This window comes from Hemiscyllium ocellatum, chromosome 7 (assembly GCF_020745735.1).
Source record: "Hemiscyllium ocellatum isolate sHemOce1 chromosome 7, sHemOce1.pat.X.cur, whole genome shotgun sequence".
Taxonomy (NCBI): domain Eukaryota; kingdom Metazoa; phylum Chordata; class Chondrichthyes; order Orectolobiformes; family Hemiscylliidae; genus Hemiscyllium; species Hemiscyllium ocellatum.
In genome coordinates, this window is record NC_083407.1 from 31,927,861 (window position 1) to 31,945,429 (window position 17,569).

At 38.4% G+C, this 17,569-nt stretch overlaps 1 protein-coding gene across 2 annotated transcripts in view; it reads right to left on the minus strand.

Annotated features, from left to right (window-relative positions):
- arhgap15 (Rho GTPase activating protein 15) overlaps nt 1–17,569 on the minus strand; it is a 736,069-nt gene that overhangs the window by 109,727 nt on the left and 608,773 nt on the right. For both annotated transcript variants that reach the window (XM_060827830.1, XM_060827829.1), the window contains exon 13: nt 6,593–6,727. In XM_060827830.1, coding sequence (XP_060683813.1) covers nt 6,593–6,727 — 135 coding nt within the window. The remainder of the gene's footprint in view (nt 1–6,592; nt 6,728–17,569) is intronic.

Consider the following 17,569-nt stretch of genomic DNA (forward strand, 5'->3'; position numbering starts at 1 on the left):
CAGATTTTTAATCAGTAAGGAAATCAAGAGGTATGGGGAAATGCAGGAAAGTGGAGGAGAGGATTATCAGATTAGCCATGATCTCACTGAATGTCAGAGCAAACTCAACGGGTTAAATGCCCCATTTCTGCTCCTACTCCTTGTGGTCACCATGAGGTGTGGCTACAGGCTGATGGACATTTTTGGAATTCCAGTGGTGCTTTCATTTTGACACATAAAAAGAAGTGAGCCACAAACAAGGACTACTGAATGTCAAATGCATTAAGAAATTCGGAAGAGCTGCAATACCTGAACAATGAAAAAAAATTGCATTGTAGAAGATCACTGTAGGAAACTGCTTTAACCATTTAGTAGAAATTCCTCATTATCCAAACAGCACCCACAATTTGCCATCGCGTAATAGTCAATTCGTGTTGACGAGACATGTTATATTCAAACAACATGTATTGACAAATATTTTCACCACTGACAATATGATGGAAGAAAGGTCATTGAAGAAGGAGCTAAATTGGCTGGGTCTGGAACACTACCCTGAAGAATTAACTACCCTGTGGTGGTGTCTCTACTTCTGAGTCAGGAGGCCTGGGCTCAAGTCTCAACTGTTCCAGAGGTATGCATTTACATCTCTGAACAGGTTGATTAGAAAACATAAATACCCTCAAGAACTCCGTTAAAAATCACACAACACCAGGTTAGAGTCCAACAGGTTTAATTGGAAGCACTAGCTTTCGGAGCGCCGCTCCTTCATCAAATGGTTGTGGCATCTCCAAATCATGACTAAAGAACTCCTGCAGTCATGTCCTGGGGTTGAGCTGATTGATCTTCCAACAACCAGAATCATCTTTCTTTTGTGATAGGTATGACTCCAACTAATGGGATGTTTTCCTCCAGATTCCTATGACTCAAGTTTTGCGAACTCAACTGAACACAGCACTTGGTCAAAAGGAGCCTTGATTTAAAGGACAGCCACCCTCACCTCCCCATATTAGTTCAGCTCTTTTGTCAAAGTTTGGACTAAGGCTTCAATAAGGAGAGGAGCCGAAGGACCTTGCAGAACATGAACTGAGCATCAGTGAGAAGATTATTGTTCAATAGGTTTTACTGGAGACACCCTAACTCACTTTGCTGATGATTGAGAATAGACCAGTAGGGCAGTTATTGCCTGATTTGGATATGTTTTGCTTTTTGAAGATAGGACAAAGGTGAACAATTTTCCACACTTCCAGAGATATAGAAAACAGGAACAGGAGTAGGCCATTCAGTGCTTTGAATCTGCTCCTTCATTCATTATGATCATGGTGGATCATCCAACTCAATGGCCCATTTCTGCTTCTTCCCCCATATCATTTGATCCCTTTAGCACAAAATATCATAAATATCCAGCAACTTCTTGAAATTGTACAATGTTTTGGTCTCAAATGCTTTCCATGGTGATGAATTCCACAGGCTCACCACTGTCAGGGTAAAGACATTTCTCCTCATCTCATTCTAAATGGTCTACCTGCATTCCTACACTGTGACCCCTGCTTCTGTATTCTGCGATCACCAGGAACATCCTTTCTGCAATCGCCTTGTCTGTGCTGTTAGAATTTTCTAGGTTTTTTATGAGATTTCCCCGTATTTTTCTGAAATGCAGTGAATATAATCTGAATTGATTTAACCACATCTCATACATAAACCCTGCCATCTCAGGAGTTAGTTTGGTGAACTTTTACTGCACTCCCTCGATAGCAAGAGCGTCCTCAGATAAGGACACCAAAACTGTGTACAATATTCCAGGTCTGGAGGTCTCATGAAAGCCCTGTATAATTACAGCAAGTCATCTCTGCTCCTGGAATCAATTCTTCTTGCAATGATAGTAATATACCATTTGCCTACTTGATCGCATGTTGTACCTGCACGCTGTTGTAACTGTGTTGGAACAGCATGGCTAGGGGGCACAATTAGTTCTGATCTGCATTCAACATAAACACTGGAAAGAAACTAGGCAAGTTGAGGACTGCAGATGCTGGAGATTAGAATCGAGAGTGTAGCGCTAGAAAAGCACAATAGCATCGGAGGAGCAGGAAAATCAACGTTTCGGGTATCATTCGTGATGAAGGGCTTTTGTCTGAAACGTCAATTTTTCTGCTCCTCAGATGCTGCCTGACCTTCTATGCTTTTCCAGCACCACATCCTCAACTGGAAAGAAGCTACCTGCTCCTCTGGACCAGCCCTTGAGGTCGGGATGAGGATGTGGAAAATTGAACTTAGATGTATTGAATGCAGGACACTGATATGTTCTTGCGCTCTGAAGATTTTTCTGGTAGCAAGTTTCACGTGGTGTTTGAAAGGGTAGATAGCATTTAATTGTGCATGGTAAGAATGTGTGCAGGTCTTACTTTGTGACAGGAATGCAGAAAGTCACACAGAGATGGTCTCAGCTCAGTACACCAGAGGAGCATTGGAGCTTGTTGACCATGGTACTGTGATGAAGCTACAATGACAAAACAGGCAATTACTCATTTATGCTGATAGTCCCAACAGTTCTGGACATTACTTCTATCTTAATTCTCTGAAGTCTAGTGACACTTCCTCAATTTTATGGCATTTTCACACTTTATATCTAACTATGCACAGTGGGTTTGCTAACAGATCATTCCTGTGCGCCATGCAGTTGGGACTTTCATTCATCTCCCTCTTGCTGACCTTAATTGAATGGTTCTCTATGATTGTGCCACAAGGAACACCTATGTTAGAAATGCAATTGTGCCTGCAAATCGTCCCCAAGCCTGAAAGGTATAAAGTGAAGAAAATCCCACATATTGTAGGTAGGCCTCAGTTCATTTATTTCTTTTACTTCTTCTACTATTCTACACGAAACAGCTTAAATGTGCAGCTGTTGATTTGTGTAACTTTGAAAAATCAAACAGAAATAGGTGAGATTTTTTTTAATAACTGGCAATCCCTGTTTTTCTAGTTAGGCCTCCTTATGATGATGGATTCTGAACAGCATCAAGGGAGGCATGGATAGGATAGTAAAAAATGAGGTCTGCAGATGCTGGAGATCACAGCTGCAAATGTGTTGCTGGTCAAAGCACAGCAGGCCAGGCAGCATCTCAGGAATAGAGCAGACATTTGCCAGAGTAACAACAGCGATGAGGTACTGCACTTGCACAAAGGGAATAAAGACACTATATTGTTAATGTTAAGAGTACAAAGGTTTAAGAGGAAAATTGACAAGAGTTGGATTTATGAGTGTGTTAAATAAATTATAAGGAGAAACTGTTTCACTGTCTGGTAGAGATGACGTGGGAAGTAATACAATAAGGATAGACCTTTAAAAAGTTGATGTAGGCTCTTTGACATTCAGATTGTAAGATAATGTATCTCTCATATTATGCAAGAAATTGGACCAATGTGAAAATTGCACTGCAATATATAATGAAGATTATTGTAACATGGTGAGAGGAAACACGGGATAATATTTTTTCTTGCAGATTGTAACATAACAGGTGGATATTATTGGAATATAAATTCAATAAACTGTGATCCATAGAATCCTAAAAATGGTCAATACTGCAAAAGTATAAATAAAATAGAGAGAATACTCAATGAAATAAATAATGTCCTTGCATATTGTAAAATTAAGTAAGTAAAACAGCAAAGAATTATGTTATTCCAATTGAGTGCTCAAGATTACTTTCAGATTCTTGGAATCAATATCATTGTATATAATAAATTAGTTTTTATACCAAATATTTTGTTATAAAGTTTTTATCAGCAGGATTTAAAAATAATTTCATGAATAAACATAAATCAGACTGATCTCAACTTCATCAGAAGTTTTAGAAACTGCTCCTAAGTTTTCAATTCAGCATTTTATATCCTTCCAAACTTGACATGTAGTTAACAATTCAGATCATAATGGCAGATCCCATTTTCAGTTGGACACCAGGTCTATGTAATATTTCTGTCATTGCTTATTGCGTACAATTCTGGTCACTGCATTATAGGAAGGATGTGGAAGCTTTGGAAAGAGTTCAGAGGAGATTTACTAGGATGTTGCCTGGTATGGAAGGAAGGTCCTATGAGGAAAGGCTGAGGGACTTGAGGCTGTTTTCGTTAGACAGAAGAAGGTTGAGAAGTGACTTAATTGAGACATATAAGATAATCAGAGGGTTAGAAAGGGTGAACATGGAGAGCCTGATGGCTAGCACAAAGGGATATAGCTTTATATTGAGGGGTGATAGATACAGGACAGATGTCAGAGGTGGTTTCTTTACTCAGAGAATAGGAGGGATGTGGAACGGCCTGCCTGCAACAGTAGTAAACTCGCCATAAGACCATAAGACTATAAGACATAGGAGTGGAAGTAAGGCCATTCAGCGCATCGAGTCCACTCCACCATTCAACCATGGCTGATGGGCATTTCAACTCCACTTATCCACATTCTCCCCGTAGCCCTTAATTCCTTGTGACATAAAGAATTTATCAATCTCTGTCGTGATGACATTTAGCGTCCCGGCCTCCACTGCACTCTGCGGCAATGAATTCCACAGGCCCACCACTCTCTGGCTGAAGAAATATCTCCACATTTCTGTTCTGAATTGACCCCCTCTAATTCTAAGGCTGTGTCCACGGGTCCTAGTCTCCTCGCCTAACGGAAACAATTTCCTAGCATCCACTCTTTCCAAGCCATTATTATCTTGTAAGTTTCTATTAGATCTCCCCTTAATCTTCTAAACTCCAATGAATACAATCCCAGGATCCTCAGCTGTTCCTCGTATGTTAGATCTACCATTCCAGGGATCATCCGTGTGAATCTCTGCTGGACACGGTCCAGTGCCAGTATGTCCTTCCTGAGGTGTGGGGACCAAAACTGGACACAGTACTCCAAATGGGGCCTAACCAGAGCTTTATAAAGTCTCAGTAGCACAACGGTGCTTTTATATTCAAGCCCTCTTGAGATAAATGACAACATTGCATTTGCTTTCTTAATCACGGACGCAACCTGCATGTTTACCTTTAGAGAATCCTCGACTAATACTCCCAGATCCCTTTGTACTTTGGCTTTACAAATTTTCTCACCGTTTAGAAAGTAGGCCATGCTTGTATTCTTTTTTCCAAAGTGCAAGACCTCGCATTTGCTCACATTGAATTCCATCAGCCATTTCCTGAACATTAAGCCATGCCAACTTTAAGGCACGTGAATGGTCATTGGATAGACATATGGATGAAAGTGGAATAGTGTAGGTTAGATGGGCTTCAGATTGGTTTCACAGGTTGGCGCGACATCGAAGGCTGAAGGGCTTCTGCTGCATTGTAATGGTCTATGTTCTCTGTTTACATTTCTCCTAACCCCATCATTCTTTTTCTACACTTGTCCTTTTACCATCTGCTTTGCTTTAGATAACCATCCTTTTTGTCATTTGATCATTCCTACTGTGCACTCTATCATAGGCCTTCCCATTTGTTCTTTATTCCCTTCCCATATTTCCCTGCCATTGTTTTGGCATCAACTGACTGGCTTGCTGACAATGTCAGGGGGTGGGGCACAGCCAAACATATTGCTGTGCATCTGGAGACACATGTAGTCAAGTCTGTGTAAGGATGGCAGATTTCCTTCTCTAAGGGACATTAAGTGAACCAGAAGGGTTCTTTTAATAATCAGTGATCGTGGTTGTCTCTATCTATATGAATATCTATATTCGCTTTTAATTTCAGGTTTTAATTATTTGAAACTAAATTTCACTAACTGCATGGTGTCATTTGATCCCACATCCCTACAGCATTAGCCTAGGCTTCTGGATTACCAGTCCAATGATACCGCTTCTGCACTTGCTTAAAACTGATACATGTTTAAAGGTTCTCATTTCTGATGAATAGTCATGAACTTGAAACTCCACAGATGCTACCTAAACCCACAAGCCTCCCCAGCATCTCTGCTTTTACTCCTGAAGCTATATCATTTCACACTAAAGATCATACTACACAAAGTAGGATTAATTTGTCCTATTGCTTGAGTTTAATGTATGAATAACAAGGAAGGCTTTCTCTCTCTCTCTCTCTCTCTCTCTCTCTCTTTGCCATTATTCATTCCAAGTGTTTACTTTCAAAGAATTGAAAACAACATGCTTCAATAACAAACAAAACATGTTAGAACAGCGTCAGATCTGTGCCAGTGAGACTTTTTAAGTAATAAAGTCCAACATGCAATTGAAGCATGAAGCTTGGGAATGTGTAGTAATTAAACCAATAGTTTATAATTCATCGAAACCTTCTGCTTGGAAATCTGCTTACAGACGTTGTGACAAACACTCAGGTTGAACTAAATATAGGTTGTAAACTAAAGTGGGACAGCTTATATTTTTCAATGTTACAACCTTGCATGAAGTAAGTATAAAAGTGTACTATCAAAAATAAATTGTTGTCATGAATATTAAGAAACTGGAATTGAATAAATACAACTGCATTCAAGGCACTGATTTATGAATGCCTTTCAGCGAGCTAATAAAAAAAATTAACCTCATCTTACTAAATGGTTGAATGCAGAATAGAGAATTGCTCCTTTAGTGCTTTGAGGGTTAAATTAACATTGTATTGTACTTACTTATGGCATCTACAAATTGATCAAAAAAACTGTATGGAAAAAGTGGCTCAGGCAGCTCTCTGAAAAACATCTTTAGTGCTCCGGTGACGACGTGGATGTCCTCCCACTGGCTGTCATCCAAATTCAGCTTCTCTTCTGGGAAAACATGAGGAGAAATGGAACAACTGGTTTTAATGAAACAATTACAAGACACTAATTATTATGTTAATGTTTGCCTACTATCATCAGCAACTGTTAACAGCCTCCTGCACCTAGAGGTTTAGAACTGTGCAATTTTCCACAGAAGGACATATTCAGTAGAACACCATCTGCAGGAATGTAACATGTGCTTGTGCATACACACACACACAAACACACACACAAAGACTTGTGCTCATTGACTGGAGGTGTCAGGTACACTTATACCCATAATGCTTTTGCCGGAAAATTAACATCACCATTGAACATGATTCAAAGCTATTAGCATTCAAGGCTAAGGGAGGGGAGGGGGGGTGGGGGGAACTGTGTAGTGGCAGCAACTGCTGGCTGAGCTGAACTCATGGGACCGGCCTGCAGGCCTCGCAGAGCCAACATGAGACATATGCTAAACATGGCAATTGAAAATGAGCTATTACTTTACATGTGTCAACTCTGCCACGTACAAGGGAATTAAAGCTAACTCCCTTTTTTTTCGCTTGAAATTGGTGCCAGTTAAGAATGTATGGGAGGAAGAGAAGCTAGTTCAACACTCATGTGCTCCTAACAAAATGTTGTTTTCTTGTAATTATTCTTTCCTGACTTAAAAAAATGGTAAGTACTGTACTTCAACTCAAATAGCATCAGTACTAATGTCAAGACATATAACTAAATTACTCTAAATTCCAGATCAATGATGGCCTAATATTTGTGCATGTAATTATTTCTCTTAAAAGTAAATGTGGTTATGCCCAGCACTATGAGAAAAAATATTGCTGACTGATTTACTTAGAACAGAATTTCACTGCTACGGTTGGTATAAAAGTGCATTAAATGGCAACGATTGGCACAGAATATCAGTATCTCGACTGTCAACTGAATGATAAAAAAAACACTACTGAAAATGGAAGATGGCTTTTCAACAGTAATTGATACATTGAGAGAATACATGAAGAAACATATGTTAAAACAAAAATACAAAACATGCATAAGATTATTAAGCTAATGATATGAAAATCATTAACAGGGTTTGGTCTTCTGGCTTTGAAAATTTCAGATCAACAACCACCCTCTAGAAGCCTTCCATTCAATAATAAAAGCCTGAATGAGAAATGTAGCTACATAGTGTATAGGCAGCAGAATAATAATGCCCTTCTTCACTATCAAGACTGAATTGTCTGATCTACCAAATTATCACTACCAGCAGTTCTGAAGTAAGAGGTTATTTGTGTTAGCATCCAAATTGAGGCGTTTGCCACTATATTGATATAATTATGTTTGCATAATATTTTAAATTCAATTATTACATAAATAACCTGACCATCACTCTTAAATATTCCGATGTACAATATACACACTTAATTAATTTGACTTGCAGGGATGGTTATTACATACTCAAACATGGCAGCTATTTTACACAACAGGATTAATGACCCGTTAAATCTCTTTGTTGCTTTTGGTTGAAAAAAGAATGCCACAAGAGTGCCAAGAGAACTATCTACACTGCTTGTATACAGGATCTGTGATGTCTCATCAGAAATACTACATCTCCAGCAATGCAATACTCCAAAGGTATTGTACCAGAGTATCAGTCCAGGTGTGAGGTCTACAACATGGACAAAGGTCAACTCAATCAAGCTGAGAAATAACGAGAGATATCCTGGATTTACTCAATGGCATAGAGTCTTTCTTTCATTATGAAAAGAGGAGGTGAAGTCCCCATTTATAGTACTTAAAACTTTTCTGGGGGCAGGTTGCATTCTTTGCATGTGTTATGCAGTGGCAGCTGCCTATATCAATCTTCTCTGAATTTGATGTCTAAAATGTAATGTGCATCAGATTAGACCTGGCAGGAGCAAGTATGAACTCTATTGATTTGTTTGAGTAACCAGACTCCTCTTTTGGACAGGGAAAGGACCCCTTTTTGATATGATCTTGGGACACCTTTGGGGAGGAGCTGGTGACTTCTTGAAGAAACAAGGTGCACTTTGGGATTATTAAAATTAGGCATGATTGTGCACAAAAATATATCATCCCATTGTAACTGTTATGCTCATTCGAACAATCAAAAGGAATTGTCAAAAATGCCTGTCAAAATTTTCAACAAGAATCATCAGAATAAAGTTAACAAAAACAAGAGGAATTGTCAAAGAACATCTTTTGTAGGTGCCATCTTTTGTAGAAGAGCTGTCAAAACACTATCAAGCTATCTAGATATTTAACATTCCTTCTATTTACATGTAAAAAAACATTGTTTGGCATGCTGAAAATATCATCACCTGATATTTCACTCTGTTGACATAAAACTGAGGGTTTTCATTACTAGATTAGTGCTCCATGTCTGATTTCACTGCATGTCACAATCTCTATGTGGTCCATAGCACTTCACAATTTGATTGATGGCTTCAAGTAATCATAGACTACTTGACATAAGACTATGACTTCAAAAGCTTGTTTTATAAAGTGTTATAAAATTAATGAAGTGCATATTCTTGTACTTAAAGGAAGTTTAACATTGTAAATTACCTTTCATGACAGAGTGATTCCTTTAAGAAAGATTGCAGTAGACTTTTAAAACTGTATCACATTTCATCTCAACATTGGCCCTGACATCTGCCCAGATTGTTTATTCGGTTAGTTGGACCAATAAGTATAAGGGAAAAGGATGTTGTGTGAGGATCATGGGTTGAAATTAGTTGTCACCTTACAGCCACGATGCAAACTGAGTGACATGAGAGTGTGAAGGGGTTGGCATGAGATATACGAGAGATTTTGATGGAAGGTGGAGGGGGCTTAGATTGACACAGAGGCTATAAGAGAAAATGGACATGGGTAAAGGAGTACAGATTGGCATGGACATTACGATGAGTTATGGGGGCATTAGTGAGGAGCATAAGTTAGTATGGCTGAGGTATGGAGGAATAGGTGAGTGGTCAGGGTTATAAGGCTGTCTTATGCTTCATTGGTTAAGATTAAAATAGTGCTGGGACACCAAAATAAGCCTTCCACCCAGCCTGTCTCTGCATTTATTTAGGGTCACCTGGCCTAACTCACACAAGAACATGCCACCATAGGCTGACAACTCCACATTCTGGGGTACTTTCTCCCGGGTTATGTTTGTGCAGGAGGTAGATGACCTGACTCTGTATCCCGAACAGGAAGCAAAAATTCAGGCCTCAGTTTTTCATCCAGATGCTCACTACCATCTAGGTGTTCCAATATAGAAGTGGGATTTATGCCCTACCTCTGTGTAGGGTGAGGCAAAAGGGGAATAACCCTGGAAAGACTGGAGTTGCTTTGGAGCTGTTTTGTTTATTCATTCATGAGATGTGGGCATCACTGCTTAGGCCAGCATTTATTGCCCATCCTTAGTTGTCAAGTTAAAAATCAACTACATTTCTGTGGGTCTGGAGTCACATGTTGGCCTGACCATGGACGAACAGCAGATTTCCTTCCCTAAAGGGCATCAGTGTACTAGGTGAGTTTTCTCTGACAATCTGCAATGGTTTCATGGTCATCACAAGACCCTTCTTTATTGCAGTCTAATTCCGCCATTTGCCATGGTGGGATTATGAACCTGGATGCCAGGGACATATGCTGAGCTTTTGAATTAATAATCTAGCCATAATACCATTAGGCTATTCCCTCTGCAATGTGTTACTTTTGTGTTACTTTATTTATGCAGTCAAAAGTATCTCTGCTTATTACTGTGCAAATTGCCATTATTCAATAAAATTATTAGATTTCAAACAACTTCACCAGATTATGTAGTTTGAGGTAAAAAGGATTGTAATATTGCATCAAATTATTCCTAAGTGATCTTTTAAGTGGTCAAAAACACAAAGCTTTTAAATTCTTTTAATATGTTTTAAATTATATGAGGATTTTTGAGTCAATTTGAAAAATAGACATATTTATATAAACATATAACAGGGCAAAAAGGTTGCAGAGTTCCAGTACAATTGATATTTGGTGGAGTGCTCAGATTGAAACATGGAGACATCATGCTGCCTGCTCATTTAAGTGATTGTACCATGTTGCCCATCATTGATTATGCCACTGACAGGCTGCAAGTTCAGCCTAGACCAAGGACTCTCTGTGTGATCATTATGATATGCAGACTGATATGCAGACTGTAAGTGTTAAAGGTAGCTTAGCTCTCTTAAAGGGGAGACGAATTCTGCTTCAGCATGCAACAATCGGTGGAAAAGTTTTGTATGTATGATTAAAGTCTCTTTATATACAGTGTCTTTTTACTTCTAGATTTTAGTAAACAGTGTATTGTGATGGTCCACAAAAGAGGAATGAAATGCAGCAATCTACGAGGGATCACAACTATAGGCTATTAACGATAATAGGTTTCCTCCTGAGATGCCTTCAGACTGCCCTTGTTAAGATGCAGTGTCACTCCCTTTTGGTTCCTTACAACTTTTCGAAACCCTCCCCCATTGATTATGTTAGTTTTTTTTAGATTTCCTACGGTGTAGAAACAGGCCCTTCGGCCCAACCAGTCCACACTGATCCTCTGAAGAGTAACCCACCCAGACCCATTTCCCTCTGACTAATGCACCTAACATTATGGGCAATTTAACATGGCCAATTCATTTGACCTGCACTTCTTTTGGACTGTGGGAGGAAACTGGAGCACCCAGATGAAACCCACGCAGACACGAGGAGAATATGCAGACTCCACACAGACAGATATCTGAGGCTGGAATCAGTACTGTGAGGCAGCAGTGCTTACCACTGTGCCACCGTGCTGCCCTAACACAATGTAATACAATGTGATGTAATACACAACACTGCCACTCAGTCTACAACAGCAAAAGAAAGCACAAAGCATCTTGTTTAAAAGCCCCACGCTTATGTCTTTAAGCAGTAATTGTGGAAGAAAGCGCAAAGCATCTTGCTTAAAAGTCACATGCTTATGTCTTTAAATAGTAACTGTGGCTGGAGCATGTGTAGGGCGGAGGTTTGGGGAGTTGGTTTATAGTAGATGAGGTGGATTCCATTTTGCTGATCAACACATTCATCTGACTAATGTTGAAGAGAAGGTAGTTTTGATGCATAGCTTCCCCAGAAGCTAGTGTGCTTTGTCTCAAATTAATGTATTCATGGATCTTCAAGTCCACCTCTTGAAGATATGGAAAAATAGAACATTGTTGAAATTAAGAATATTGAATACGCCTTAAGTAACTAAACTTCACTTAGTTAACTCATATGATCAAATTGTTGCACAAATGCAAACCATGTGTCTTGATCTTATGTTTCATTGAATCCAATTTTTTTCCCAGGGACGAAAATGTTATTTAATTTCTTCCCTTAATCTCAAACCATTAAAACAGACTGTTTTATTTCTTTTGATCTTTTCTAAAGTCTCAACTGATTATGAATAAATAAAACAGTTTTCTCTCTTCAGGTTATTGCAGATCCAAGTGCTGGATTTTGCCATGGGCTTCAGGATCCTGAGTTGAGACCAAATGAGGTCCCTGAGCCCACACTTTCTGTGACTGAGACATGTTGCACAAGGATGTTTCTGGAGGGCAGCCTCTTAATTGGCCATCTTCTTGCTTACCATTCAGTTAAGGCCGATGGGCAGACTCTTGATGTTGCCAGGCCAATCAGAGGGTTGGCAGCTTTGGACTGTCAGCAGATTCATCAAGAGAGTGGGTATTGCTTGTGGAGTAAAGGGTTCTATATATTTTTACTCTAAAAATAGCTGCTGAGTGTATTTGAAATGGGCTATGTCATTGTGATGCTAGATTGTATTAAATTGGATTCTGAGTTTGACAGATTCCATATGAAGTCTTCTCTTATCATCCCTTTTACCATCCCATTCAGTCACTAGATATTAGACATTGGTTTGCTGCGTGTCGGTCAGACGTCCAAGGGGGACTCAACATGGAGGAACTTTCGCTGACTTGCATGAGCCATTAAACTCATTCAATCCAGCCTGATGTGCATATGAGAAAAGGAATTGGATTAGTATGGGCCCCAATTGTGGCCCTTTGCTCCTTCAGACACCTCCCTGGGGTGCCTTAACAATGCAAATTGGCTCTGATAGAAACAGAACTGCAAATTGGCTGTGCCAACTGAGTGTCAAAAGATGATGGTTAAATTCTGTCTTGTTGAAGTTTGTCATTGTCTGACACTTGCATGGTGCAAATGTTACTTACCACTTGTCAGCCCAAGCCTGAATATTGTCCAGGTCTTGCTCCATTTGGACACAGACTGCTTCTGTATCTAAGGAGTCCTAAATGATACTGGACATGATGCAATCATCAGCAAACATCTTCATTTCTGACCCTATGATAGAGGGAAGGCCATTGGTAAAGCAGCCAAAACTGGTTGAGCCTAGAGCACTCCTCTGAGGAACATCTGCAGAGACATCCTGGAGCTGAGGTGAATGACTTCACATATTCAGACCTACGATTGTGAGTTTGTGCTTATAATATTATTACCTAATTATTTTCAATAACCCATTTATTTCCTTTATTGATGGGATTATAAAATCAAAAGTAATGTTGAATCATCAAACATTGGAACGATTTTAACTTCCTACACAACTACCTTTACAAAACCAAAAGTCTTTATCTTATAAATTAAATGATGTGCATTATAGTTTGAGTACAAAATTACCTGCAAAAGTGTACAAAAATTGTTCAACAGTTTGTAGCTTTTAACATTATACAGAAGTTGGAATGAATAGTAACTTTGGAAACTGCAGGACCTTAACATATCCTTTTTTGAATTTAGCTTTTAATCATCAAACCAGCCCATTCACATGTTGGCCTTCTCCAGATCCCCATCTGTTTGATTGAAAACACTTCAGGAGTATCCTTTTATTACATTACATGGTTTTAATTTAAATTGACTATAGCCTAGTGGGCCTGTTCAGAACAGTCAGTGCTGAACAATGACATCAAGAGCCTAAGGCCTAATGTGGCGTACAGTCACTTTAAAGAACAGAGGTTTTCAGTTTGTTGAAGTCTGTCAACTACTTTGAGTGTTAATTCTCACCAGGGTGTCACACCCCCTACATGTCTCTTTTGATACAATCTGTTTCATTTGTCTTCAGTTAATTCAAATCTTACCACCTTCACCCCACTACCCCAACTCACTTTCCATATTGTCTGGGCTTATTCAAATCAATTGATCCCTTCCCATAACTCTTGCCAACCTTTCACATTATAATCCAGTACTTTAACTTCATTTTTTAAAGAAAAATTATTAAATAAGATGCATGAGATCATTTATAGCATTCTCCCTAAATGAGCTGCAAATTACTTCATCTGATAATAAAGTGTGTTATTATTTTTGTGATTAATTATTTTCTTTACCATTAGTTTAGCATCACTGAATAGTTGCTGCATAAGATTTTTTTTAACCAGGGTTAATGGAAGGATTATTACTCATTTAGAACATTTCATTTAATAGTTTCATAGTCCACACAGTGATGTAAGACTCTTGAACTCTATATAAGCAGTGATAATCTCAAAACTGAGTTACCTCATAACTGACTAAAAAGACAAACATGACATTATTACCTAACATAATTTCAAAATCTTTTGACTACTACAAGTTCATGTCAGCTACTTCAATGTAAACTAAGGGCCTGCTTTTTAAAAGATTTCTTTTATACCAAAGGAAACAATTTATTAGCTGGATGCATAGAGAAATGTCAATGAATTCTTATCTGCGAGGCATTTTTAGAATTTTGGAAGTTTAGTTTGCAGTATTTTACATTTGATACAGCTTTTGTAGTCTGTGGAATTAAGTTACTGCTACTGCAGATGCATAACCAGCTAAAATACTTTTGGATGTTGTTGCTATTATCATCAGAAGATAGATCCTTAATTAATTACATATGAACAAAATACTGATTTAATTACTGAAATACATTATTTAGCTGCTGGTGTTTGTTTATACAATAAAATAAATCAGAAAGGTCAGCAAGTTAACATTTTCTGAATAATAAAGGGACGAGAATTTCAGACAACTAGATTTGGTTACAACAATCAGCATATGGCACGATAATTGCGTCCTACTTTTTGTAATGTGGCACATCTATTGCAGAGTATTTTCCAGAAGCATTCAGCAAAGTCACAGGAACGTAATGGTTCAATAACCACATGTCTATCAGTAGTTCAATAAGACCCGGCATTGAATACTGTTGGAAATTATGTTCTGATTTTCCATGCAAATGTCACAGTAACATTAATTTGCTTTACATCGGATTCATTTTTAAACAATAGCTAGGGATTTTCATGACTTCATCCAGCCATGTTATGTATCTCAGGTGACAGATATTCTTATCAGGTGAAGATCTTTTGATATCTGGTTTCTTGGGTCAATGCAACAGCATGAGAAAGTCAAATACCTTTCCATCAAATAATAGGCTTTTCAAATATCCTCAGTCCAATTACACATACAGTTCTCAGTCCAACTGCTCAAAATGAGGACATCTTTTGGAAGGTTGTGCTTTACCAGCAATACATATGGTCTATGATTCCTTGTACAAAGTCAGTCTTCAAACGTCCTTTTATAGTTGAAGGAGTAAGCCCCATAAACACAGATCTTCTCTTGGGGAAATGATGCACAGAAGATGTTCCTCCTTTTGGCATGTGTGTAGTGCTTCAGATCATTTCAAATTTACTTGACCTTTAGGCAGATCATTTTTTTAAATTTTGGAGTTTGTACTTCAGCAAGTGGAAGGTGCAGCGACTTTAACAAAGCTTGTCAGGATTGTACATCATTTTATTTTTTCTTAAAAAAAGAAAAATCTTCAAGTCATTTTAACCAATGTTTAAAACTACATAACTAATATTAATGATGCTTTTGGATAAAAAGATAGGGCTCATTGTTTGCTATGTTCAGATTACTTTATAATGTTGGGTGTTATTAATATTTTTGATCAATGATCTAGTTTGCTTTTTGAAGGTACTGTTGCCTCTAACTTCTAATTTATTTCTTTCACTGGTTTTCAGGGTCTCCCCACTTATGTATCATCTAAGCTTCAAGTGAAGATATTGGAGGTAGGCGGATAGAAATCAGTCTTCTGCCCAGAAACCATTACCATTATGTAGAAACAAGTCCCTAGAGAAACTAAAGGGCTTTGGTATTGGGTTTGCCAACAAAATTGCAACTTCCTTTGGATAACCTCAGGGTCTTTTCAATTTCTTTTCACAAATGTAACAGCTAAGATGGGTAAATTAACATGTTTAATATTTGTGAAAAAAATTTAATATATTTTATTGAAAGACTAGATCTTTTAAAATATTACAACGAATACAAAACAATACAGTTCAAAACAATACAAAGAGAGAACACAAAAAAACCCTACCCTCATATATATATATATATATATATACATAGAAAAATATATAAAAACACCCAATAACTATTTAACTAAATAAATAATAACCAACAACAACCTAATAGATATTAATAACTCAACTCAACCAAACAATACACTCATACGCTCACAGTTTCTCCTCCCTGGATATTGGACTCGTAAAACACAATTGTTACAGCTGTATAAAAGTGTGGCAGATAAATCTGTGTCCAGGTATTCCAAAAAGGGCTGCCATGTCTTATAGAAATTCTCAGCTTTGTGATGTACCATACTTGTGAGAAATTCCAAGGGGATATGCTCCATGACAAATCTTCCGCCAACCTGACAGGCCCAGGGTTTTTTTCGGATATCCAGCCTAGCAAGATATTCTTGCTTGCGCAGAAAGTGAGGATGGTGAAAAATCTTTTCTTATGTGCTTCTGCAGGGAACACACTGGGCAGGCCAAGAAGAGAGATCGAGTACTTCTCCACCCTTACACCCCAAATCCTCTCCATTGCACCTGCCACAGCACTCCAGTATGTTTGAAACCTACCACAGGACCAGAGACAATGTATAAGAGTGCCTGTACAAATCTTGCACTTGGGACATGTTGAAGATACCCCTGGTTTAACTTTTGACAAATGGTGAAAATAATTTTAGTGAGTGAATGTTTATACCTGTGTGAGGCCAAACAATTTTGGAGATAGAATTTTGTATGTGTTTTACTGGCAGAAAATTATTATTGATTCAAACAGCACAAAATGTGGCCATTCAGCCAATCAAGCTTGCATTGCTGCTTTAGCAAAGATATCTAATTAATTTCAGATTGCTGTTCATTCCCTATAGCCTTGCAATTTTTTTTTCATTTATTCATCAAATTTATTTTTTAATACTGCCATTGGATATGTTCCCACCACTCTTTTAAGCAACATGTTCCTTATCATGCTAACTTACTTTACTGGAGGCCTTATACCCCCATTGTACCTCATTAGCGGTACAGTAGGAATTCCTCTGGGATTCGTGGGTATTGGAAGCTGTTCTAACAATGATGCTAAACAGGTTGATGGTCAACACACAATTCCTTCCAATAGGCCAATAACAAGCTTTTGGAGCAGGAGGGCCACTGGTCAGCTAGAGCCCTGCATGTGACAACCACAACACAACCGCCTCTCCACATTCAAAGTTTCTTATCATGGGCTGTACTCTGTAGCATACTGTGAGAGTTGCTGTGACAGACTGCCAGGAGGAAAGAATTTACTACATAAAGAAATTGTTTCATCATCCTGTACTGATTAGATTAGATCACTTTTTAGATTAGATTACTTACAGTGTGGAAACAGGCCCTTTGGCCCAACAAATCCACACTGTCCCTCCGAAGAGCAACCCACCCAGACCCATTCCCCTGCATTTACCCCTTCACCTAACACTATGGGTCATTTAGCATGGCCAATTCACCTGACCTGCACATG